This window comes from Nyctereutes procyonoides, unplaced genomic scaffold (assembly GCF_905146905.1).
Source record: "Nyctereutes procyonoides isolate TBG_1078 unplaced genomic scaffold, NYPRO_anot_genome, whole genome shotgun sequence".
NCBI lineage: Eukaryota > Metazoa > Chordata > Mammalia > Carnivora > Canidae > Nyctereutes > Nyctereutes procyonoides.
In genome coordinates this window covers 9,025,187-9,052,789 of record NW_026575147.1, presented here as the reverse complement: position 1 = coordinate 9,052,789, position 27,603 = coordinate 9,025,187, and the positions used below count along the sequence as shown (strand labels likewise).

Here is a 27,603-nt window from a genome sequence, read left to right as displayed (position 1 = left end):
CAGCTGTGAGCGTTCCATCAGGCTGAATGTGTAGGTCAAGAAGAGGCCCAAGAAGTGAGGATACTAGCTCAAACAGGAGACTGTGAAGGAGATATGAAAGAGATGTGGAAAGAAATTGAGGTGGGGGGAAAGTTAAAGAACCATTGGAGAGGTTGGGAGGAGGGCTGAGAGCCTGGGTCTCAAGAAGGGTCAGAATTTAATGCTGGATTATTCTTTGTCTTCCAAGATTTGTTATATGTGCACTAGTTTCATCGATTAAATCCCAGGTTCCTAAGGAAACAGGGACTGAATGTTGTATTCCTAAAACGTGGAAACTGGTACTGAGCACTTGGGTAAATGCTCTTCATATTTTTTGGTTAACTGGGCAACCTTATTCTGCTTCCATATTTAAACTCTACAAAGACATCAGATGAGTTTAGGCATGATCTCCTTCCCTTTAATCTTTGTCATCAGTGAGTGTATCTGTGTAATAAAGGCATTTGTGTCTCTACTACCTGGAGGCCTGCTGCACTGCCTACTGACTCACAGGCAGCTCACCCATGATTTTAGTTAAAAAAAAAAAAAAAAAAAAAAACCTCATCTTGCAAACATAATCTAGGGTAGGGCCCAACCATCTTCCTACCCACTGTGTGGATTTATGACTGCCGGGAGGCAAGGAGCAAGCAGTTAGTTATTGGCTGTCATGGAAATAGAGTCTAATTATTATATAAGCTTAAGCTGTTTAGCTTGAAGTCCCCTGAAACGACACCAGGAAACAGGTATTTCTCTAGGATTGTTTGGAAAAAGAAGACTGGTACATAAAACCTTTGTGTGATCTTGACACCTATGCATTAATTATACCAGTTATCAGTCGTCTGTATCAATGTCATAGAGAGGAGAAATGCCTCGGCTTGTGCTCCCATGTCTATCCCTGGCCATCATATTTACCACTGGGAAAGTGTGGGTGCTTCAGTCTCTGTAGAGAGGGGTGGGAGGAAGATATGAGGTTCACTTAGAAATTAAGGATCCTTCTTGCTGTTAGGCAGTCATGAGTAGTTTCTTGTGTTTAGTATCTCTTGCTGATAGCAGAAAGGATACATTTCATTCTCTCTTTAGCCTAGTGCAGAAGTAGAACAGAGCATATTTTTCTATCTTAATGAGCATAAAATTAAGTGCATAGGGTGAAGAAAAGCACTTAGAGCTACATAACCAGCATTTTCTCAAAAATCGGATTTTTCTCTCCTGAGCTCTGCCCCAGAGCTTCTGTCTTTTAGGGAGGGAAAATCACTTTTGTCTACTCCAGCTGCTCAAAGCAAGACATAAAATAGATTTTTCTTCAGGGAGAGTTGAGCCGTTCCCTTGCTCTGTCACTTTACCTCCGAAGAGTAGGAAGACACACTGCACTGGGCACTAGGAGGAGGATCAGTGACTTACTGGCAAGATAGCAAAAGAATCCTTTCCTAAAAGGAACAACAACAGAAACAAGAGAAAATTCATCAGCCGAAGTTTGGAAATAGCCCCAGTCTTTTTTTTTTTTCTTTTAGCCCCAGTCTTAAACCATGAATTCCAGGACTGTCTACTAGCTTAGGATCAGTTGAATTAAAATAAAGGATGATATGGGGTATATAGCTCCCAGTGTTAGGTGAAACAATAGTGGCTCTCAGAGGGACATGAAGCTGGGAGAGAAGGGCTAGAGACTACTCCTCTGGAGGGCATTCTATGTGGACAGTGCGGAATATCAATGGGCATTCCCTCCTAACTCTAGCTTCTCATGGGGATCAGGTACAGGGTGAGGATGGCCAGAGAGGAGAGACTGGAAACCATATCCTAGGAGCCAGCTTTGTAGCTGAGGGCCAGCAGCACCAAACAAAGGCTATTGTGCACAGAGAAATATTTGCTGAACAAAAATCCTGCAATCTGTGGGACTTTATTTTAACTTGATGTCTTATCAGAGTGACCAGCTCACTCCCATGTGAAGAAATAAACCAAAATCCTAGCATCAGGACAGAGTACAACCCAATCCTCAACAAAAACATACATACATGTTGAGAGGTGTTGGCCCCAGCAAACTCTGCCTAAGGATGAAATTTCCTAGTTCTAACAGTCCACAGCCAGCCCTAATTCCTCCCCTGTGCCTTCAGGCTGCTGAACTTTTGAACTAATAGTTGAAACCTCTACACCATCTAGTTCTTTAGCTTAATTCCAAGGGAAGAATTTGAGCAGTGTCCAGGTAAATAGGAATAAGGACATTCCACCCACTCTGTTTGGGGCAAATATGTAGACCAGTGGCTTTCAACCAGGAGCTCTTTTGCCCTTCTTTTCCCCAGGGGACATTTGGCAATGTGTGAAGACAGCTTTGGTTCTCACAACCGGTGTGGTACTACTGGCATCTAGTGGGTAGAGGCCTGGGATGCTGCTAAGTCTTCTATATTCTTACACAGGGCTTTACAACACAGGGTTATCTGGTCCAAAATATAGTACCAAAGGAGAGAAACCCTGGAGATAAACTTTTCCATGGAAAGATTAATTAATAAGCAAACAAACAAGCCAACATGCAACCCATTCAGATTCTGTGGGAAAAGTGAGGGATTAATATAGTATTTAGAATGAAAACTTTACATTAGAAAAAACAAATTGGAAGAACTGATATATACCATCAAGGAAGTTGAAAAAAAATTCCCTTTGAAACAGGAGGTGAAAGATGAAGGGTAGAATAAAATTACAGAGAAGTCACAGAGGTACAGATTAAATTCCAGAAGGATGCTGTTGTACAAAGCACGCACAGCTGCACCAGAAGCTGGAAAAAGCGGAATCAGAGTTACAGGAAAAGCAAATCAGTGAGGAAGAGGGACTTGGAGGTCCCTGCAAAACAGGAAAAGAAAACAGAAATGGTCCTAGCCAGGGTGGGGAGATAAGGGGACTAGAAGAGGAAGGAAGGAATCCTGTATGCAGATTCACTGTCAGGAATGCCGGCAATGTTCACTGGTGAAGAGCATGAAACAAACTGAGCAAAGGCAAGAGTCAAAGAATAGAAAACTTTGGAAGTGAAAGAAATGAATGAATAAAAATGGCCAAATAATGAGCCTGGCGAACTTACTGAATTTCAAGGATAAAGAATCACTGACAAATGAATTAACTGAAAAATTAAGTCATATATACTCATTTTTTAAGCTTAAAAATACTTTTAAAAAAACGTTCTTTTAATTGAAACACTTATAGGAAGGTATACAAACCTTAAGTATACAACTCAGCCAGTTTTACAAAAGGCACGCACTTTTGTAACCACAGTTAGATCTTTTCCAGCACCTCAGAAGCTCCACACCCAGTCACCTACACCTGACTCCCTAAAGCACACTGTAGCTTGCAAACCAAATCTGGCTCTTATCTGTGAGCTAAACACAATTTTTATGTTTTTAAATGGTCCCCCAAAAAATCAAAAGAGGAATAATGTTTTGTAACTCATGGAAATTAGATGAAGTCCAAATTTCAGTATCCATAAGTTTTAATGGAACATAGATGTTCTCATTTGTTCATGTATTATCTGTGGCTGCTTTTTTTACTACATTAGCAAGGGTGAGTACTTGCCACAGAGACTACATGCCCTGCAAAGCCTAAAATGCCATCTGGCTCATAACATAGAAAGTTTGCCAACCTCTGTCCTAATGTAGCTACTTTTCTGACTTCTAACCACATAATGAGTTTGCCTGTTCTTGAATTTCATATGTATCATATAATAAATACATATGTATTCCTTTATATTCTGACCTGTTCAGTGTTGTGTTTGTGAGATTCATATGTGTGTGTAGCAGTACCTATAGTCCTTCCTTCTTATTGCTGCATAGTATTGTGTTTTATGATTATACCACAGTTTATCCATTTGGTCATTGATGATCACTTGGATTATTTCTAATTTGGGAGTTATTATGAATCATGCTGATATAAAATGTTCTTCTCTATGTCTCTTGGAACATGTATGTATACATTTACATATTTCATTTGGACATATACCCAAGACTGAAATTGTGGTTCAGCTTAGTTGCTACTATTGCAGTTGTGACAGTTTAAACTCCTACCAGCAGTGTCCCATATCCCCACTAGCAATTAGTATCATGGTCTTTCTACCATTGTGGAAGGTGTGACAGGGTTATCTCATCGTGGCTTTAATTTGCATTTCCCTCAGGATTAATGAGGTTGAGCACCTTTCATACCTGTTCATATTCTTCTGTAGAGTACCCACTCAAGCAATTTGTCTATTTCTCTATTGTGTGTCTGTCTTTTTCTTATTGATTGGCAAGGGTTCTTTATTTTTGGTGGATATGTGTATTGCAGTTCTCGGAATATTAAAAGTTTGACCCAGGAATTCTATACCTAGTTAAGTTGCCATTCACACATAAAAGCTTCATTAAAACATTTCCAAATACACAAGAACTCAAATTTTCTAGAGATGAATCAGATAAGTAATGGATTGGAGAACTTATGTATATGATGGGGCTGATAGTGAACACTAAATATATTCAAATGTGAAATCTGCATTTAAATAACTGATAATTGTTTTTCTAAAATGGGTGATTTATTTACTTATATTTGAAATTGTTTTATATTAAATACCTCTTTGATAACAGAGAGAAAAAATATATGTTCAGAGGATACCCACAAAAAGCAGGAGACAAAGTGAAGGAGGAGGGGGGACAAATTGTAGGGGGGCTAACTTCTTTCTCTGCAAAAGTACAATTAGCATTACTAAAGACATATAGATTTTTCCAGATTATGAGGGGTAGGGAATGGGTAGTAAAAGAAAATATAAAACCTGTAAAAAAAAAAAAACAGGAAAGAAAAAAAACAAGGACACAAGCATGGAAAATATAAAATGACAGGAAACCATGCATATATTATGACAAATATAAAAAGGGGAAACTCGTGTATTGAATTTAAGATGAATAGCATTAAGCAGCACCAAAAAAGGTTAATAAACTTTATTTTACTACAAAAAACCAGAAGCATATATTGCTCACTGATTCAGAGTATATACTGCATTCTATAGAACATTACCCCAACCTTGCCAAGTATTGTCATCTGTCTGGCACCATAACCTAGTAAAAGCCTATTGCTACAGAGAAGATACATGTATACACACACATGTGTGTGTGTGTGTGTATGTATGTATGTACACACACGTATAGAAATAACGTATATATGTATATATAATGAGATGTATTTTCTCAGGTATATGTAAATATACATAATGAGATATATATGGCCTTATGAATAAATACACATATACATGAGAATAATAAACTTTGTAAACGTATACTAGTTTTATAACTAAGTGTATTTGATTATAAGTTTAATTTTTTTCCGTAGAATATCTTCTCCCTGATATAGACATAATCAAGGAAACGGATCTATCTCCATATTTAAATCTATCTATCTAACATGTTTTTATATATGTAAAATCAGGAAAAGGGATGTAGTTAGAAGAAGCAATGCTTTTAAAGGGCTCCTTGAGCTGCCTTGGAAACTGCTACAAGGGAAGGAATGACTTTGCTTTTGTTTGAAACTTGGAGCTATGTCTGCCTTTTGGTTTTAGTCACCTTCCCCGAGAAACCTATCTAGTGTCAAGGCTGGCTTGGTTTTGGATCTGTATCTTTTTTCCTAGCTGCTGGAATGGAGTAGCCAGGATTTGGTTTGCATCTTCTTGAAAATCTCCTTTCTCTACCTTTAGCTGGGTAAGTTTTGAGCTTTTCTGATTTGGGGCAGAAAGTAGTGACGAAAAGCTACATTATGTTCTAGTTCCAGTGCAAGATCCTGCAGTCAACCCATTACTTTGACTTTTCTCCAGACAATAGAAACTGGAATAGAGCCCAGAAGTTCTGGCATATTCTTATATTCTATTTCTTTATACCATGTAGTCTCCTAGCGCCTATAAAGAGCTTTCAGACCACTACTTCCAACACCCACATTCTTACGTTTTCTTTCCCTAGCCTCCCCTGGTCTCCCCTCTCCCCCACCCCCACTCCATATGCTTCCTTCTGCAGTCCTCTCTGTTTTATGTTCAAAATAGTGTATATTTAGAGCAAGTCCTTTTTAATCCTTTACTTGAAAATATTCATTCATTCATGAAATATTTAAGCATTGACCGGTTGAGAACAGTGCTAGGTGACTCCATCTCAGCTAATCCTCGACAATTCTGTAATGTAGGAACATTATTTTAACTGCTTTTAAGGCTCGTAAGGGTTGTGTAACTTGGCCACAGTCATACAATTTGTTTGGCAGAGTCTGGACAGCAGCTGCCTATTGAGTTAGTACTGTGTGCCAAAGACTGCACGGAGCCCTCTGTATAGTTTGTGCAGGAAGGCATGAGGATTAGAGATTGGGAAGGTAACTCATCGCAGTTCCCTAGGTCTCTGCAAAATCCATGTTCTTTCTGCTGGGCCATGCTAACAATAAAAATGTGCTGTGATACCTGCCTTGATATTTCTGTTGTACGCAAGGTGCTCTGGGGATCCAGAGGGAAAGTGGACCTGAGAAGTGCCCTGGGGTTTGAGAAGAGGTGGCATTTAAACTAGACCTTAAGAGAGGAGTTTTTCCAGAGAGAAATAAAGGAAGCTGCTGCTGTCAGTGAGGAAACTGGTTTAAAGACACGCAGGGATTGCACAATTGTGTGATAGGAGTTGTGCTGGCTTCTGCAGCATGCAGGGCTGGGAGGTGTACAGAGATGGCTCCCGGGGGTCTTGCAGATTGTGTTTTGGAATTTGAGTTCTATCTTGTCTAACATGGAGTTATCAGTGGGAAGTGGTGTGATCGGAATTTTGTTGTGGGTGTATAAACTGGTGGAAGTGGGTAGAATAACTTAGGAGAGCTGAGATCAGTTAGACCATGCCAATAATTCAGGCAAGAGCCTGACCCAGGACATTAGTGGGGGATGAAGAGCCTATATGAGCAGAAGCCATAAGAGGTAGGCACGTCCCATCAGTTCATCAGCTGGACTGCAACACACCATTGCAAACCTTTTTGGAGGGATCAAACTATTTTATTGAGGGCCTTCAGGTAAATGTCAAAGGTCTAGGAGTTCAGTGAGATCTAACATCCTCAGCCTGGCTGGGACCTCCCCAGCTTCATAGTGGCCTGAAAGTACTGCAGACCTTTTCTTCCTTGTTTTTATTATATTTTATTATATTTTGAGAGAGAAGGGAGGGGTGCAGAGGAGAGGGAGAGAGAGAATCTTAAGCAGGCTTCATGCCCCATGCAGAGCCCGATATGGGGCTTGATCTCACAACCCTGAGACCATGACCTGAGCCGAAACCAAGAGCTGAACGCTTGCTTAACCAACCAAGAGCCACCCAGGCACTCTTTCTTGTTAGTTTTTAAAGCCAGGCACACAACTGAATTCATTTTCACACACTCGCTCTTATTCTTAGTGTGGGTAGTGACCCAAACACCATTTTGCTTGCACATAGTGTGTATGTGATGTATGTACACTGATGTACATGTAATTGTGTATACTGACTATAGTATATTACACATGCAATACTGAAATTTGCTTTTCCTTTCCCACTTAAGATATCTGGGAGGGGGATCCCTGGGTGGCGCAGCGGTTTGGTGCCTGCCTTTGGCCCAGGGTGCGATCCTGGGGACCCGGGATCGAGTCCCACGTCGGGCTCCCGGTGCATGGAGCCTGCTTCTCCCTCTGCCTGTGTCTCTGCCTCTCTCTCTTTCTCTCTCTGTGACTATCATAAATAAATAAAAATTTTAAAAAAAGATATCTGGGAGGTCATTTTCTGTAAATAAAGATGGAGCTGCCTGATTGGTTTTGATGCTGCTTAGTATTTCATTATAATGGATGTGCCATAGGGTCTTTAGAATACATAATGTATCATGATGGACATTGAGATTTCTGATAGTTTACCATTACAAATGATGCAGTGAGTATTCTTGTGTGTGTGTGTGTGTATATATATATATATATATATATATATATATATATATATATATATATAATTTTGCACATATCCAGATTTCCGGAAATGAGTTCTTAGAAGATTTGAAATTCCTTGAAATTGCGGAGTCAAATGGACTCATGTGCATTTGTAATTTTAACATCTTGCTAAATTACTTTCTATACTGCCTGTTTTCCTTATTCTCATCAACACAGGACGTTGATGGTGACTCATCTGGAAGTTAAAACTGGGACCTTATTGTAACTTTACAGATGCTTGAGCCATTTGCATTTCCCTTTTTATCCTTTTAAATTTTTCTGAGTTATTGACCTTATTTAGCTACAAAAGCTCTTGATATTTTAAGGAAATTAGCCTTTTGTCTGGTAGTAAGTGCTATAGTTTTTTTTTTTTTCAGTTAAATTTATCAGGATTTGAATGTGTATTATGGGGGCTTCAGAATCTCATGTGATACTTAGAGAAGACTTCCTTTTCCAGGATTTTTAAAACACTTGCATTGTTTTCCTATCAGAGCTTGCATAACTAAATATTTTTGTATTTAAATCTTCCAACTCGGGATCCCTGGGTGGCGCAGTGGTTTGGCGCCTGCCTTTGGCCCAGGGTGCGATCCTGGAGACCCGGGATCGAATCCCACGTCAGGCTCCCGGTGCCTGGAGCCTGCTTCTTCCTCTGCCTGTGTCTCTGCCTCTCTCTCTCTCTCTGTATGACTATCGTAAATAAATTTTAAAAAAAAAATTTTTAAATAAATAAATAAATAAATCTTCCAACTCTTTGGAACACATTTGGGGGTCTTATGTAAGGTCTTAGATAAGATCTACCCAGGTAGACCCTAAACTTTTAAAAGGCAGCAATCAGGTATCTTCCTTTCTTGAATCCCCCATAAACCTGAGCATAAGGTTCTACATAAAAGAAGTATGATAATATTTTTTTACATTTTAAAAATTGTGAATTTTTATAAATAGGAAAGTACACAAAACATTCATACACAATTCAAGGAAAATTTACAAAATGAATGCCTGGGTAACCACAACCTAGATAAAGAAATAGGCCATTTCCAGCTCCTCAGAAGTCCCCTGTACACACATCCCAGTCACATTCCTCTCCCATCCTCCAGAGGCAACCACTCTCTTGACTTGTGACAATGATTTTCTTGTTTTTCTTTATAATAAGATTGGAGCTTATAAAAATCACCATTGTTTGTAGGTAAAAAGCCGTTGAATGTCTGCAATTTCATATTCCAACCTAATAATTTTTCCACTTCAGTGTGGGTCTTTAAAAAGTATAGTTTAGTTGAGCCTGCTTTTTGATACTCTTTAAATGTAATATCACCATATTTGTTCTTTGCTATGCTTCTTTCCTTTACTCTGATGTTGTGGTATTCATGTTGTTGAAGGTTGTCAATTCTCACTGCTACATAGATCCCATTATACGACTGTGCTACACTTTATTTATCCATCCCACTGTTGCTGGATTATAGGTCTCCAGTTTTGTCTATTACAAGTAACGTTGCTATGAAAATCTTTGTACATGTGTTTTGATGCATGAAACTAAAATTTGTTCTAGGACAGAATCCGCAAAGGAGGGCCCACTGTCTAGTTTTGTTTTGTTTTTTAAATGCCAAATGATATATATCTATTTTTAAGATTTTGTTTGTTTATTCATGAGAGACACAAAGAGAGGCAGAGACATTGGCAGAGGGAGAAGCAGGCTCCACGCAGGGGAGCCTGATGGTGGGACTTGATCCCAGGACCCTGAGCTAAAGGAAGAGGCTCAACCACTGAGCTATCCAGGCGCCCCTAGTTTTTTATTTTTTAAAGCTTTTAATTTTGAGATGATTTTACATCTACTGAAGATTAACAAAATTGGTACAGAGAGTTCCTATATACACTTTATCCATCTGCCCCTAATGTAAACATCTTACATGATTATAAGCACATTTAAAAATCGGACATTAACATTGGTACAATACGATGAACTGCAAACTTCGGATTTCATCAGTGTTTCCATTAATGCCCTTTTACTTTGTTAGGACCAGTGCAGGATACCACATTGCACTTAGTTGTAACATTTCTTTATTTTTTTAAGATTTTATTTATTCATAGAGACAGAGAGAGAGAGAGAGAGAGAGAGAGAGAGAGAGACAGGCAGAGGGAGAAGCAGGCTCCATGCAGGGAGCCTGACGCGGGACTTGATCCCAGATCTCTGGGATCACACCCTGGACTGAAAGGCGGCACTAAACCGCTGAGCCACCCAGGCTGCCCCACATTTCTTTAGACATAAAACAAACTTACCAACTATAGTGCAGTATTTGTGTAAAGTTCTTTTTGTTTTCAGTCTTATACCTTAGCTGGTCAAAACTGTTTTCCAAAACTATTGTTACGTAGTCATTTGGGTCTCATTTTTTTCACTGAGAAAAATTCATTTAAAATTTGCCCCCCCAAAAAAAATAAAAAATAAAAACATAAAATAAAATAAAATTTGCCCAAGTTGTGTGCATCAATAATTTGTTCCTTAAAAAAAAAACATTGCAGTGAACATCATATAACGTAAAATAACCATTTTACAGTAAGCATTTCCTTGGCATTTAGTACATTTACAGTGGGCAACCGCCACCTCTGTCTAGTTCTGAAACGTGTTCTTCATCCCAAAACAAAACCCCATGCTTGTTACTCAGCACTCTTTCACCTCTCCTAGCCTCTGGCAGCTGTCTGTTTGCTTTCTTTTTCTGTGGCCTTGCCCATTCTGGATATTTCCTGTGAGCAGGATCATACCGTCTGTAATGGTTTGTGTCTGGCTTCTTTCACTCAGTATCATGATTTTGAGGCTCCTCAGCATTGTAGCACGTTATCAGTACTTCGCTTCTTTTTTGTTTGTTTAAATTGTGGTAAAATATGTATAACAGAAAATTTGCCATTTTAACCATTTTAAATGTACAGGTGTACAGGTTAGTGGCATTAACTACACTCACAATATTGTACAACCATCATCATGGCCTGTTTCCAAAACTTTTTTATCACCCTACACTGAAAGGCAGTAAGTCCCTCTTCTCCACTCCTGCCAGCCCTGGTACCCTCCAGTCTAATTTTTATCTCTTTGAATTTGCTTCTTCTAGGTATCTCATCTAAATGGAATCATATAATAGTTGTCCTTTTGTGTCTGGCTTATTTCACCCAGCATAATGTTTTCTAGGCTCATCCATGTTGTAGCATGTGTCAAAACCTCTTTCCTTTAAAATTTTTTTTTATTTTTTAAAAGATTTTATTTATTCATGAGAGGGAGAGAGAGAGAGAGAGAGAGAGAGAGGCAGAGACACAGGCAGAGGGAGAAGCAGGCTCCATGCATGGAGCCCAACGTGGGACTCTATCCCGGGTCTCCAGGATCAGGCCCTGGGCTGAAGGTGGCGCTAAAACGCTGAGCCACCCCAGCTGCCCAACCTCATTCCTTTTTATGGTTGGGTGATATTCCATTGTGTGACTACCCCACATTTTGTCCATCTGTTGATGGACATTTGTGTTGTTTTCACCGTTTGGCTCTTGTGAAAAATGCTGCTGTGAAATTGGCATACAGGTATCTGTGTGAGTCATTATTTTTTCATTCTTTTGTGTATATCCCTAGGACTAGAGTGGTTTGCCTACCCCAGTCTAGAATGCATACAGCGGTAAACTGAATTCCAAAGTGGTTACACCACAATCTTATCAACACTTGATTTCATCAGATTCTTCAGTTTTTGCCAGAATGCCCTGTGTGCCATGATGTTGCACTGTGATTTTAATTTGCACTTCCTGGTTCCTAATGGGATTGAACACATTTTCACATATTTATAAACCATTTGAATTTCCTGTTTTATAATGCATCTGTTAATTTTCCTATTGGTGGTTTGCCTTTCTAAATTAATGTTGATGAACCGATGCCTCCAAATAATGTTTACTCTGTGTTTCTGCAGAACAAATAGTGGAGAAAGATGAAGGTCCGTATTATACTCACCTGGGATCTGGCCCCACGGTAGCCTCTATCCGGGAGCTCATGGAGGAGCGGTGAGTGACGCCCAGGTGTCCAAGCAGAGGTGGGCAGTTGTTAAGAGAGCGTGGCATTGAAGCGCCTCTCATTGTCATTGCCTCATACCAGACAACGTACAGGAAGGAAGTCATGATATCCAGACTGTGGAAGGTTGACTATGGGTCTCTCTCTGTCTGTAGGTCTTCCCTCTATATCTACCCCTTCCTTGTTCTTCTCTCTCTCTTGAAATATTTTTATTGATGAAATGTGGTTAAATGACTGTGTCCTATAGGGTTTCCCAAGGTCTGGATTTTCTGCTGGCTTTTCTGCAGTATTGTTCACTGTGTTCTTCTGTCCTCTCTATGGCCTATACATTCACAGTTAGAGCTAAAGACTTCATGGGAATCAGATAATTTTTTCTTTCTTTTTTTCAAAACTACTTCATAGGTGGTATTTTGTACCTTCTCTAGGAGTAACATAAGTCTTAACATTGGCCAGTGGCTGCCTATTCAGGTTGTGTCCTAAGTCGTCCTGACACTGTCCCAGCAGACTTTGATAGCTTTTTTGATTCTCATATGGCATTATGTTCTGGGCTTGCATTCTACATTTATCCATGAAGTCCCAGACTTTTATTGGGGGAACAAGTATTTAGAAAACAAACGCTGGTACTAGGTATGCTCGTTGCTTCTAGGCCATTTCAGTAGAAAGAGCTAAGATGTATGTGTAGGGTTTTTATTTTTTGTTATTGATTAGTGATTAAATACATCAGAGTTTACATTGACACTTAGAATTCAAACTCAAGACTACAGGGTTTTTACTTAACAGCCCTGTTTTATTTATTTATTTTTTTAAAGATTTTATTTATTTATTCATGAGAGACACAGAGAGAGAGAGGCAGAGACACAGGCAGAGGGAGAAGCAGGTTCCATGCAGGAAGCCCGACGTGGGACTTGATCCTGGGCCGAAGGCAGGCACTAAACTGCTGAGCCACCCAGGGATACCCCTGTTTTATTTTTTAAGCAGCTTGTATAGATAGAAGACTTTAAAGTCTATGTACATGTACATAGCAGGTATTAAATGCTATGAGTTCCGGTGTACAGAAAAGTAAAATAGCTTGGTGATTGAGAGCATGCAAACACTGCACTAGACTAAAAGGTCTAATCCTGGCCCTGCCACTTCCTGCTGAGTCCTTGGGTAAGTTGCTCTGCTTTTCTGTGACTCAGTTTTCTTATCTGCAAAATGGAGATGATAGAAACACACATACATTGTAGGAGAGTTATGATGATAAGTCAAAACAATGTCTGTGCTTGTAAGGAAGGACCATGACCATATACAAGGCACCTATCTCATATATCCATGTACTGATCGAAATTTTATAACTAATGTTAGTGTTTTTAATAGCAAAGGCAAAGATTATATAGACCTACATACATGCTTGTACATATGCATACAGATGTGTAGAAGGCTAAGTGGCTTAAAGTTTCCATATTTAGGAACCATATTTTGTCTGATCAGGGGGGCCAAATGAATCCTGTCATTAATGTAGCAGGGAGAACATGATTTTGAACTGAAAAACTGTAATGGCATCCCTGAGTAAATGTAAGATGGAGGGAGGACTGTGATCTCCTGTAATGACTCTTAATTGTCCTCTACCATCTGGAAACATTTATATACAAAATAGCCCATCAGAAAAGCATTTGATCAAAGACCCAGTCTGCAAATTCAAGCCTGATTGAAAGGGTACCTCTGAGTCCATAAGAATGAAGCATTTAAGACAGGGTGTGTGTTGGACATGCATGCCTCCCCGTGTTAGAATGCGTATGCGTTGCAGTGCCAAGGTTGGCGCGACCAGTGTTTTGGTCAATGGTTTTTTTTGTTTTTTGTAAGAAATCTTGACATTCATTGGCAGATTGAGGGCTGAAGGACAATCCAATGTACAAGTTGATCTGGGACAGGTTTTTTTGTGTGTGTTTGTTTCTTGGTAACGATTTTACAAAATTTCTAGGCACCTCTTTAAATAACTTTTAGAGAAGAGTATGTTTTGTTTTTGTTTTTAAAGACTTTATTTATTTATTCATGAGAGACACACAGAGAGAGGCAGAGACACAGGCAGAGGGAGAAGTACACTCCTCACAGGAAACCTTGATGTAGGACTCGATCTCGAAACTCTGGATCACACCCTGAGCCGAAGGCAGACGCTCAACCACTGAGCTACCCAGGCATCCCGAAGAGTGTTTTGAAACAAGGATTAGGAGATAGTGATAAAGTTGAGATTTGTCCTTTTTTTCCCTCATTGCTTTAAAAATAACAGCCAACTGTGGATTCTTCAGAAACTGATCCAAGGGAGGAATTCCTTTCAAGACCAGGAATACTTGTGTTTTTCCTCAGCAGCTGGTTTATTTTTATCTTAAGGACCTTGTAAATTATGTAACAGATTGCATTTCCATCTTTGTTAGCTTCTGGTAAGCTTAGAGCCAGATTTGCATACCCCTATTAGGAGCAACGTAATTTCTCATCATTGGCCCATGGGAGCGCCCATTCAGGTTCACTCCTAAAGTCCTTCTGACATGACCCAAAGGAGTCTTCATTAGTTTCGTTTATTTCCCATATGATGAAAGTTTCTAGGCCCATCTCTCAGGAATACGTATAAGACCCTACTGTTTGCATTTTGTGTGCCAACATTATGTTCACCTTTTCCCCCTTCACTCTGATTTCATCACCTGTTATTTTTATCTTCTAGGCATCTTTTTAAAAAGGTTTCTTGTGGAACAAGGAGAGAAATAAACAGTCAGTAAACATCACTTGGCTGGGAGTCTAGCTTGTGAATGGTCCAGGCTGTCTCTTTCCCTAGACTTCTCCCCCACCGACCCTCTCTCTGCAGGACCACAGTACCGCCAGAAGTTGGCCAAAGTCAGGAAAGGGAAGCAAACTGAAATCAAGGAGACGTTGGTGATTTTAGCCTCTCTGGTAAAGATTTCAAAAAAAGAGGGGGAGGTCAAAAGCAAATTCTAAAATATTCTCCCAACTTATTTATGGGTTCCATCCGTGGGAACCCAAGTCCCCATTGACATAGGTAATTTTAGTCAGATGTTCTTTTTTTTTAAAAAAAAAAATTTATTTATTTATTTATTCATGAGAGACACAGAGTGAGAGGGAGGCAGAGACACAGGCAGAGGAAGAAGCAGGCTCCATGCAGGTGGGACTCGATCCCGAGTCTCCAGGATCACGCCCTGGGCTGAAGGCAGCGCTAAACCACTGAGCCACCTGGGCTGCCCTAGTCAGTTGTTCAAACCCATATCTGAGAATGGTGTGCTGCAGAGCCCTGTGTCATCTAACTGGGAATGGGATTCTCTGCAGCCTAGGAATTCATTAAATCCTTGTTCTAAAAACAGAACAAGCACTGTGCTGGCAAATCCTCTGAGTTTAGGGGAACTAGTCTCATTGTTCTGTGATAAATGTAACCCCAAAGAAGTCCAACTTTAGATTGGCAGTTTTCAAACTTTAGCATGTTCCAGAGTCTCCCAGAGGACTCATAAAAGCAGATTCCTGGCTCACCCCAGAGTTCCTGACCCAGCAGGTCTAGGATGGGACCTGGGAATCTGCCTTCTTCCCGGGTTCCCAGGTGCACCACCCTTTGAGAACCACTTGCTGAGATGATCAGATTATCCTTCAGAATAAGATTTCAGCCTATCCTTTAAGACTTAGCTTAGGATCTAGAAGTTCATCTGTATACTGGGACAAACACCGTCTAGACATTCTAGAATATCATCTTAATGATAGGCCAGTGAGGAAGACATTTAAGAAAAAAAAAGTCAAATTCAGAGTTGATTGGTTGTCTTTAAACACAGAGTTCTCGGTAGTTGTGTGGTGGTGTTGTCGTTTTTAAAGGTCTAGCTCATCAGATAGAGCTTGGCCCTTTTATTTGCTCTTGAATATGAAGTTCAGCTCAGGAAGTGTTTCTCACATGGGTGGGATGGTGGGGAAGGTACTGGTCAGAAAGCTCCTGTCAGTGTCCTCGGCTAACCTCCTGTGGGGAACACGATATCCTGTTCTTTTCGGTGAGAGCAGTGTGGACACCTCAAGCTGTTCTTCCCACAGTGACCCCAGGACACACCAAGTACCCACGCTTTGTACTTGGGGGCCACTTCCTGATAAATGTTTGTGAAATTGAAAGTTTTCCAGGAACCAAACAAAAGCAGCACTCTTTGGTCTTTTCCTCTTGAGCCAGGCCATACTATATACACTCCCCAGAGTCCTGTCCCCAAACACATTCTATAAAGGGACTAATAATATAGCCATAGAATTTTCATGTGCTAATCATCAGAACACTTCTTACCACTTCAGTGAGTGTTGTCTGTTTTACTCAAGATCTCCATGAACTCCAAGAAACTGTACTTTTAACAGTATTCTAAAAAATAATTTGTTTTCTTTCCCAATTACAAAAATAAAACTTGTATATAAAAGTGTTTTTTTTAATTATTTTTTAAAAAGATTTTGTTTATCCATGGGAGACACAGAGAGAGAGACAGAGGCAGAGGGAGAAGCAAGCTCCCTGTGGGGAGCCTGATGCGGGACTTGATCCCAGGGCCCCAGGGATCACGACCTGAGCTGAAGGCAGATGCTCAACCACTGAGCCACAGAGGCATCCCTAAAAGTCTTTTTTTTTTTTTAAAGCTAAGAAAGAAAAAAGCTCTCTAGCAGTTATCCAGAAGAAACTAAAAAAAAAAAAAATTCATGCATACCCTTCAGTTTTTTCTAAGCACTTATACACATTTGTATATGAATTTTAAACCAAATGGGACCAATCATAAGGTACCCACTGTTTGCAGCTGCTTCCCTCCACTGCTTAATTTCTTCCATATTAACACATATGATAATGTCGAATCCTTTTTTGATGGCTACATGGTTTTCCATTATATAGCAATTTATTTATTATATTTTATTTAGCAGTCCTATACTGGATATTTAAGTTTCTAATTTTTCAGTTGATGCAACAATGAATATCTTATTCCTAAGTCTTGGTGTATTTTTTATAGTTACTTTAGAGGTAGAAATTCCCAAAAGTAAAATGGATGAGATGAAGAATATGGGTCTCCCCTGCTATCCAAAAGTAGAGCATCCCCTTGAAAACTTTCCTAAACCAAAAATGACAGTAAAGCAAGGAAGCAGTTACCATTAACTTACTTGGAAAAATGTTCGAGCATTCCTGGACTCCCAAAATAATCTCTTTTAGGCTTCTCTGATACTTAAGACACATCTTGCTAACAAATGCACAGAATAAATCAAAGCAAAGCACAGATGCTCAGAGATCAAGTTCAGAACTCTGGCCACTGGATGCTAAGATGCTGAGTGGATGTTCTGGGGAAGGAGCTTAGTGGGGCCACTGTTGCCGTGCTGCTCGGGGCACACGCTGCCTCCATAGCAGCTCATTGTGAAATAAACACCGAACACTATATTTACTTTTTGCCTTTTTTCATAAAAGCAGAAATTCTCTTCAGATTTCTTTCAGTTACCAAAAAACAGTTGCTGATGTAGGTGTTTTGTAAAAGCAGAATGGGTGTAACATGAACTTCTGAAACATGAGGGATACCTGTATGTGTACCTGTATGTGTGCTTACATAGAGAATATAAGCTGTACTAGGTGTGATAACATTTTTCTCTATTAAATAGTATATTAAAAATAATAGGCCATGACTAAATTGGAGTCATTACAGAAATACAAGGATAGTTTGATTCAGTCTGTTAAAATAGCACACTGAATTAATTGGTCGAAGGGAAAAAAAACCAGTCATCTGTGTCCTTTGATGCTAAAAGTACTTGGATAAAAGTAACAATTCTTGATTAAAAGCCTTTAGAACAGGAGACCCTTAGTAGATACCTTCAAAGTGAGGCAGTCTCTGTCTCTTTCCGGAAGTCTGCTAGCTTCATGCTCAGTAATGAATAGTTGGCAATATTTTACAGTTGAGGTAGGAAATAATCAAAGGTGCCTTCTAGCATTTTGGGAGCCCTGGCTGATGCAGAGAGACAGGAGACTGAAACGGGGTATAAAGAGTGGACAGGGTGAGGTGACAAATGACCCTGTTTGCAGATGATATGACTTTGTGCCCAAAACTAAACAGCTATTAAAAATAAGATGGTTCAGTCAGATGGATAGTTACATTGTTAAGAATTAATACTTAATGAGCTCTTTCCTCATGCCGGGAACTTCAGAGTATTTTAAATGGTGCACCCTCCGGGGACTATCTCATTTGTTCTCCTTCCAAGCCTAAGAAGTAGGAGCCCACTTTATCTTCATTTTACAGGTTAAGAAACTGAGATGTAGAGAGGTTCAGTCATGTGGCTACAGTCTGTGGCCAGAAAGTGGCTGGGCAGGCACGCAGGTCACCACTGTCTGCAGCACTGTAGCCATGTAGCCTTGAGTAGAGCAGATCAGCTCTGGGGCCGTAGCTTCATCACCCTGAGGTTATATGGCCTCAGAATCCCTGAGCATGTGTGTGGATACCAGGGCTGGAGTGTGTACAGGATGTGTGTGCTGTCCGGGGCAGTGACAGAGCCAGTTGGTGCTTGGTAGGGTCACTGCCCCCAGCCTCAGCTCTCTATCCTCATCATACTTCAATGGCAGCTGGGGATTGTGGAAAGAAAAGGCTTTCCCCATTTATTTTTTTCTGTTGATTGAATTTATCAATAACTAACTCTCAAGGTGGCTCAACTAACAAGGCTGGGTACAAAGGTCCGTGTTTAGCCTTCAGTTTGAGTACCCTTCCTGGAGGATCAGAGGTCATAATCAGGGATGTTGTGCTTGCCAGCCCCCTCTGCCCTGGGATAGAGCTGGGCAACATAGATCAGAGGCCCTGGGAACCTGTAAGTAGCCAGTGTGTCTCCGGAGGCTCTAAGCACAGAACAAACATTTCAACTCTCCTTCTCTGTTGAGCCCATGGCAATCTAACCCATGCTGATGCACACTGAAGCTTGCCTTCTTGCCATAAGCTGCTCTCCTTTGGGGCTTCGCTGTATTAATGGTGGTTTCTGTCTCCCTCTCCAGGTATGGAGAGAAGGGGAAAGCCATCCGGATCGAGAAGGTCATCTACACTGGGAAGGAAGGGAAGAGCTCTCGCGGCTGCCCCATCGCCAAGTGGGTGAGTGTCAAGACCCTGTGGCCAGGGCTGTGCTTCACCTCCCTCCCTACAGGCTTGGCCAGGGGTGTGCAGAGGAAACAAACATGCTTACTGTCCAGGGGAACATCAAAGCTGGCAGCTGGCATCTCTGCTTATTTAAGGTCATCCCCACCCTTCAACCCCTGGCCTGAGCTATTTGTCCTCGTTTTGTTTAAGTGCCAGCCCCTGGCATCCTGGGCTGGCCTCAGAAATGCTCTAGTCCTTATGCTCAGTTCATACTCTCCCTGTGGTTGAGGGGAGGCGTAACGATGTCATCTCACTCAGGGCCGGGCCTCACCATGGACTATGTGACTCCCCTGCCCCTCCATGTGCTGCCCAGCATTCTTATCTCCTGTCCCAAAGAACTAGGTCTCCAGGCAGAATTGGGGATGGTCAGGCATCTGCTTTACTTCTCAGCCACTGTTTCCTGTGAGGCAGCCGAAATGGGGCTGAGACTCCCATTTCACCACCCCGCTGACAGTTTTCCAACCTTGCCCTTCCTCAAGGAGATCTTTTAGCGTCACTGCAGAATCCGTGCTTGTGACAGCAGCAAGACGATCAGGTAGCCATGAGCCCAACACTGTGCTGGGTGCCTCGTAGGGGGATGTGCACGGAAAACGGAAGGCTGTATCCCTGTCCTCAAGCTGCTTGTGATGTAGAGACCCATGAGATAAACTCACAGAGACTTGAATAATCAAGGTCCAACTTTGAGAGGCATACTCAGTGCTGTAAAGTTCAGGATCCAGGGGCTCTGATGGTGGGAAGAATGTGAGGCTTGGTTTCTCAGAGGAGGGGGATGTGCATGGGGCCATGAATATGGCACTGTGAATGCAGAGCCATATTGAGTGGGCTGATGGGAGAGTAGAAACGTTTCTGGCAAGGAGAGTCATGTGAGCAAAGTATGAAGAAGCATACTGTCCCCACTCTCCTGAAAGATGGGCATTGCAGTGGGGGGTGGACTGTATCTGTGGCTGATCAGGGTGTGGTGCTATCCCCCAGAGAACCCATTTGTGATGTGGCACCTGCCCCTTATTCTTGTTAATTCATGTAGTCCTTGAGGAAATCCAAAGTCTTGGGTGGGAAACTGAAGATCCTCACACAGGTAGAGCCTAGGGACTTCTCCATCTTCAAAACAGTGGCTCAGGGGAAAAAAACAGCTGGCTATATGGGTGGTATTGAAGAAGAGAGTATGCATTTCCAGCCCCAGATACCCCTGGTGAACAGCACATGTGGGTGTCTGCTGGGCCTGAGGTCAGAGGTGGCCAGGTGAAGGGTGAGCTCAGTTCCTGGAGAAGTGAGAGAGGCCGTGAGAGGGGAGCAGAATGAGGGGATGAGGACCTTGGTCTGCACATGTTGATCCTCCAGGGTCTGTGGACAGATGCCCAGAGCGGAGCACACATGACACCTGATGTTTTGTCCAAAGGAGGAAACAGCTCATGGCTATCCCTTAACCCTGGTGGGTGATGCTGGCTTTGAAAGAAAAGTCCAGATAGAAGGGAATGCACTGTGACAGTGTTCCCAAAGATGGGAAAATTCCTGGATCTGGTAATGGAAGATAAAAGGAGAGAGGAAAGAAAAAAAAGTTTTTAAAGATTTTATTTATTGGGTGGTGGAAAGGGAGGTGGGCGGGGGGTGGGGGTGACTGGGTGACGGGCACTGAGGGGACACTTGATGGGATGAGCACTGGGTGTTATGCTATATGTTGGCAAATTGAACTCCAATTAATATATATATATATATATAAAGATTTTATTTATTCATGAGAGAGAGAGAGAGGCAGAGACACAGGCAGAGGGAAGCAGGCTCCATGCAGGGAGCCTGACACGGGACTTGATCCTGGGTCTCCAGGATCCCGCCCTTGGCTGAAGGCAGTGCTAAACCACTGAGCCACCCAGGCTGCCCAAGAAATTGTTTTTATAGGAAAAAGCAAATGGTAAGTCGCAGATTATTACAGTGGTAAGAAAGCAGTGGGGCCGAGTTGTGTGTTTTTCTTTTCTAGCCATCTCCCCTAGTGCAGTGGACTTCTCTTGCTGTTTGCCTCCAGAGCCACCAAATATCCTATCTGCTTTGGTGGTAGAGCTCATCTACAGAGTTCTACCTCCTTGGAAGTTGGAGAACTTTTCCTTTTCCTTGTGCCCCTCCATTGGGAAGTGACCCATAAATGCAAAAAAGGGCAGATTATTCTTGGAGGCATCATGGCATCAAGAGCCCAGGCAGTGGTAGTCTGTAGCTCTGGGCAAGTGGCAGCATGTAAGCTGCCTGTGGTGGATGACACTTCCTTGGGTTCTCCCTGCCCTCCACCTCCTCTGGTCTCCTTTCTAGAGCCTGAGTTCTCATTTCCAACCGGGCTCACATCTGTCTTTACTGCCACAACCCCCAACCAGTATGTTCATCTACAAGTGGCATGCCTGACAAATTCAGGACTTGACTGGCCAGCATCTTGGCAACAAAGTTGAGGCTCACCATGGGTGCCCAATAAATGTGTGTTGAGAGAAGGATCTAAGAAAGCAGTGGGATGACCCAGCCAACCCCCTGTAATCTCCCATCTTAAGGTGGCCTCAACAAAGTGTGGACATTGTCAAGTGTGGGAGTAAGGGAGTGACCCAGGTCACATTGCTAAAGCTCAGTATACACAGAGATGTGCCAGAAGCAAACACCAGAGACCGTGAAAGTGGGATTTTTGGTACAAGAGCCATGGAGATGCTGCTTGGGCCAGTCTGTAAAGGTAACTGGGGGCAGAAGGCAGGTATGTGAAAGCCCACTGAGGTCATGGTGGACCAGACCTTCTGGGGAACCCCAGGGGTCAAAGCTGAGTACCAAGAATAGGAGCCTGCACGGAAGACAGATTGGGACTTCTGTTGGGTACAGTGGTCAGGGAGTTCCTGCCTGGAATCTGAGTGAGCTGTCTGTGGTTCTGTGGTAGCTTCTGAACTGCCAGTGTAACCATGCCGTGCTCAGGTGTTGGTGTCTTCCTGCCCTTCTGTTGGCCTTTTACTTTTGCACTTTGTGCATTCAATCCTGCTGGTTTTCTTTGAAGGGCATGTCGGGAGCTCCGCTTTAGTTTTCTTAGAGTTTTTTTTACTGTAGCCATAGGCCTGTGAGGGCATGGCCACGGAGAGCTGAGCAGAGATTGACAGTAGTGCCTCAGAAACCCTGGTGACGGGGACTGCTGTGTGATCAGTACCTGGGATGTACGCAGATGCTCACGGTATGCCGGAGCTCAGTCTGTGGAGGCCAGGCAGTCACACAGGGAGCCCTGTCACAACCTGACTTAATGACATGTTCATAGGTTACTTTTCAAAAAAAAAAAAAATTTTTTTTTAAATAACAGTGTCACCGATGCCTCCCTGGATTGGGCTCAAAACAGGAATTCGTGGGCAAGGGATGTGTTTTGTTTAGCACACAGGTGTCCCTTAAAATTTTGAAGGAAGTTTTGACATCTACAACGTGGATAAACCTTACGGCTGTTACACTAAATGAAACAAGCCAGTCACAAAAGGACAAATACCATGTGATTCCATGTATAGGAGGTACTGCGAGTAGTCAGACCCTTCAGAGAGTCAAAAGTAGCATGGTCATTGCCATGGACTAGGGGCAGGAGACAGGGGAGGGAGTGTTACGTGAGTACAGACTTTGGGAAGATAGGACGGTGTAGAGGTGGACAAAGTTCTGGTGGTGGCTGTGCAGCAACAGGGAATGTACTTCTACCGCTTAACAATGGCCACAATGGTAGATGTTATGCCATGTATATTTTACCATGATTTAAAAAATTGAATTAAATGCTCACATCCTTAAAAGGAGAAATTTCATGTAAAAGTCTGGATTTCTCTTTTCTTCTTGTTAAAATTGGGCCAGATCGCTGTACTAGTCCCTCTAGGCAGTGGTTGATGGAGAGAAGGCCTGGCTTATTCCTTTTGAAGAGGAAAGTGCTTTTTTACTGGGCCACGGTCCACACAGCTCCCCAGTCATCCATCTGGCCCATTCTCCCATTTATACTGCCTGTCTGGCTGCCTCTCTGGTCATCTCCCTGCACTGATGTATGTATAACCAAGTGTGTCTCCAGCCCAGGCATTTCCTGACCCCGAGACCCAGTCTGTTGGGGCCCTATTAGAAGTAGCCACTCAGATATTCCCGAGTCCTTCAGCCCTCGCATGTTCCCAATTAACATGGGAACAACCCACACCTCACCCACTGTCTTCTTCCACAAAAGTGGGAGTCCATTTAAGACTTTCTTCTGTCCCCCAGGCCCTAGAGTCAGATGGTCCCAAAGTCAGCTTTGTCCTCAATGTGTCTGAAGGCATTCCTTCTCCTGTTTCATTCCCCACTTCCCTAGTCCAGCACTTCATCCACTTTGGCTTGTCTTATGTTTGAGTGGTCTCCCTCTCTTTCTCTCTCTCCCACCCCAACCACCTGCTCCCATTCTAGAGCAGGAAGCTGCTTGTGAAAGCCCCCTGTGAAACCTGCCCTCCTCCCCAGTCCTGGTCCCCTCAGGGCCCTTCCCAGTCTGCCCTCCTCCTGCCCCTCTTCACAGGCCCTCATCAGGTCACAGAATTAGTTGGGGTTCTTGAAGGAGATCAGCCATCTTGTGCCCCAATTCCTGGGCCCTTTGCCATGCCATATCTTTGGAGCCAAGACAGAGTTCTGGGAGTGAGAGAGAACAAGGGGAGAATCCAGCTGAGGAACACTGCAGTGCAGAGCCTAAGGCCCTTGCTTTTTGTGTTGATAGCCTTATGGAGATGTAATTCACATACCATACAATTCATTCAATCAAAGTATACAGTTCACTGGTTTGGGGTATATTAGTAATTTTTTAAAATTGTGTTAAATTATACATTATACTGGCCATTTTAACCATTTTTAAGTGTACAGTTCAGTGATACCAACTACATTCACATTCTTATGCAACCATAAGAATGCTCTATATCTTCAAAACTTATTCATCATCCCCTACAGAAACTCTACCTGTTAAATAATAATTCCCCATTCTCTCCACCCCAAGCCCCTGACCACCACCATTCTACTCCCTGTCTCTGTGAACCTGACTGTTCTAGGTACTCTGTGTAAGTGGAATCATACACAGTATTTGTTTTTAGTGTCTGGCTTCTTCCTTCCTTTTTAAAAAGATTTTTATATATTTATTTAAGAGAGAGCTTGTGTACAAGCAGGTGGGGAAGGGCAGAGGGAGCCGGAGAAGCAGACTCCCCACTAAGCAAAAAGCTTGATGCAGGGCTCTGTCCCAGGACCCTAGGATCGTGACCTGAGCTGAAGGCAGATGCTTAGCCCACTGAGCCACCCAGGTGCCCTGGCTTATTTCACTTGTCACATGAGTCAGATTTTCCTTCCTTTTTAAGGTTGATGACTGTTTCATTGATGGAGAGGCCACATTTTGTTTATCCATGTATCTTGGGTTGTTTCTGCTTTTGGGCTGCTGTGAATAGTGCTGCTCTGAACCAACACCTGTCCTGGTCCCTGCTCTCGGTCACCTTGGGTATATTCCTAGGGGTGGCACTGCCTGGTCATATGGTAATTACATGTTTAGGCATTTCAAGAAAATGCCAAAAACTGTTTTCCACAGCACCAAAGCCCCTTTCTTTTTTAATTAAAATCATATAGATATACAGCATTTTCTCTGCAGATATTTTAGGACCATATAAAAAAATCTCTGAATATACTTTTGCTTATAATTTTATTTATATATTTTTAGTTTTCAGCTTATACAACTCATCGATATCTTAGATTTTATAATTATTTTTTTATTTTGCTCTTTAAAAAATAACGTTTTCATTTATTATTCCCTAATTATAACAGTCTCTTAGTCTGTATGGTTGCTGTCGCCAGGTTGTGATACCCTGTTGACACTGCCCTAAAGACCTGCACCCCCTGGTCTGATTGGCAGAGGTGAGGCGGGGTGTGGCATCCCCAGCAGAGGAGCGTGAGGGCCAGGCTCTTATAGTTAACAGTGCCAATCCCACCCCACATCCCTGCAGGTGATCCGCAGGCATACGCTAGAGGAGAAGCTGCTGTGCCTGGTACGGCACCGGGCGGGCCACCACTGCCAGAATGCCGTGATTGTCATCCTCATCCTGGCCTGGGAGGGCATCCCCCGCAGCCTCGGAGACACCCTCTACCAAGAGCTCACCGACACCCTCCGGAAGTACGGGAACCCCACCAGCCGGAGATGTGGCCTCAATGATGAGTATGTGGGGCGGGGAGGTGTGGGGGCGTCCCCAGCATTGAAGAGTGGGATAGCTGGGTCAGGTGTTCATCGGCAGGGTCTTGGGCAGCCCATGCAGGGGACTCTTCCCCTCCCCCCACCCACCCGAGGGCCCTGTCTGTCCTGCAGTCAGGACTGTGCTGAAAGGAGCTCTCCCATGATCCTGACCCCTGGGTTCTTCTGGTCCTGGCAGGAGAGGGTCTCTTGCTTTGGCTCAGCTTTGCTGTTGAACCTCATATGAACTCTGAGGCTCTAATGGTAGAACCACCGTGAAAAAGTGTATGAGTGTTCTACAAGTAGAAGGCATCAGTGGTATTCATAAAACCTGCCCTTCTAGGGTCTTTTCCCATTTTTACAATTAAGGTATTTTTACTTAAAGTAAAAATTCATCCTTTTAGGTATACAGTTTCAAGAGGGTTTTTAAGTTTTTATTTAAATTCCAGTTAATTAATACACAGTGTAATAGTTTCAGGTTCACAAGTTTGAAGAGTTTGGACAAATGTTTACACTCATATAGCCACCACCACCAAGATCTATAACAGTTCCATCATTCCCCCCAATTCCCCTGTGCCCCTTTAGAAGTAAGTCTCCTCCTGCCTTTGGCAACCAGCAGTCTTGCTTCTTGTCCCCCTAGGTTTGCCTTTGCAAGAGTGGTCCATAAATGGAACGAGACCGAGGATAGCCTTTGGGGTCTGACTTCATTCCCTGAGTGTAGTTTCTGAGCTTCATCGGTGGTTGTGGGTAGCTCATTCCTTTTTGCTGCTGAGTAGTATGCCCCTACTGGATGCATCACCACTTGTGTATCCATTCCCCAGTTGAGGGGCATCTGGATTGTTCCCAGATTGTATTAGTTGTTGAATTATGATGTCAGTGTTTGTTTTTTTTTTTAATTTTTTTTAATTTTTTATTTATTTATGATAGTCACACACACAGAGAGAGAGAGAGAGAAAGAGAGAGAGAGAGGCGCAGAGGCACAGGCAGAGGGAGAAGCAGGCTCCATGCACCGGGAGCCCGATGTGGGATTCGATCCCGGGTCTCCAGGATCGCGCCCTGGGCCAAAGGCAGGCGCCAAACCGCTGCGCCACCCAGGGATCCCGTCAGTGTTTGTTTAAAGGCCTGTCAGCACCTGGGCCTGAGGGAAGCAGGTGTGTTCAAGCCCTGTAGGTTACATTACTTCCCTCTCGTGTCATCTATGTTGGAAGCTGTCATGATATTAGAGTCAAGGCAAAAGGATAAACTTTATTGGAGTTTTGACTAGATTCTTCCCACTGACCTCAAACAACCTATGAGCTTCTCCCAACAACAGATTTTTAGACCTCCAGGCTCAGGGGTGGGAGCAGAACAGGCTGCTTAGAGCACACTCTGTACCCAAGGACATTTGGGCAAAGGGGCTGAAGGCAGGGAAGGATGTGGTCCCAGTCACTGGGAGGTCATGGAAACCAGGCCTCAGCGGGACCTCCCCTGGGGGAGAGAGGAAGATTTGCAAACAAAAAAGTGTGTATGTGTGCCTAACATGTGACGTACATTGCAGCCGGACCTGCGCTTGCCAAGGCAAAGACCCCAGCACCTGTGGCGCCTCCTTTTCCTTTGGTTGCTCCTGGAGCATGTACTTCAACGGCTGCAAATACGCTCGTAGCAAGACGCCTCGCAAGTTCCGCCTTGCAGGGGACAACCCCAAAGAGGTGAGCAGAGCCCCACAGAGCAATGCAGCCCTCCCACTTGCCCCCTTCCACCTGGGGGTGGTGGTGTGGGGTATTAGCACGCCTTGACTCAGATGTGTGGGGAATGCCACTTTATTTTTTTGAACTGACCTGTTCTTGCTGTGAAGTGTAAGGTATGTGGGGTGTGGTGTGGAGGGGTGTGATGAGTAAAAAATTAAACTTAACCAACAATGGCTACCTCACACTCTTCCAGCTTTAAAACAGTCCCTTTATGGTAAACGTTCAAATTCCTCATTCGAATGTGACCCTCTTCACAGATCGTTTCTTCTCTTCATTCTTCCTAAGATGTCTTTTGGGGGTGGGTGGTGGGTGGGAGGTTTAGCAAGAAAAGGAGCCTCCAGGCCATGGGCCATTTTCTGGAGCCAGTGTTGGACTTCCCAAAGTGCCCCCTCATCCTACCTGGCTGCTAGGGAACCTTTCTGTGCAGTTGGCCACCTGTCTAGATCCTTGGTCTCTCCTTACTGGAAGCCTGGCCTGGGTCTTAGACACCAGACTGGTGTCTGCACAGGATGGCTTCTCCGTGACCACCTTATCAGGTCAAGCTGCCTTTTGCTCTGCCCCTTTCCTTCTGTTGCTCTGCTTGT

The 27,603-nt window shown here is 42.9% G+C and overlaps 1 protein-coding gene across 2 annotated transcripts in view; it reads left to right on the top strand.

Annotated features, from left to right (window-relative positions):
* TET3 (tet methylcytosine dioxygenase 3) overlaps positions 1–27,603 on the top strand; it is a 104,648-nt gene that overhangs the window by 60,739 nt on the left and 16,306 nt on the right. For both annotated transcript variants that reach the window (XM_055312263.1, XM_055312264.1), the window contains exons 4-7: positions 11,878–11,968; positions 18,973–19,066; positions 25,072–25,280; positions 26,830–26,980. In XM_055312263.1, coding sequence (XP_055168238.1) covers positions 11,878–11,968; positions 18,973–19,066; positions 25,072–25,280; positions 26,830–26,980 — 545 coding nt within the window. The remainder of the gene's footprint in view (positions 1–11,877; positions 11,969–18,972; positions 19,067–25,071; positions 25,281–26,829; positions 26,981–27,603) is intronic.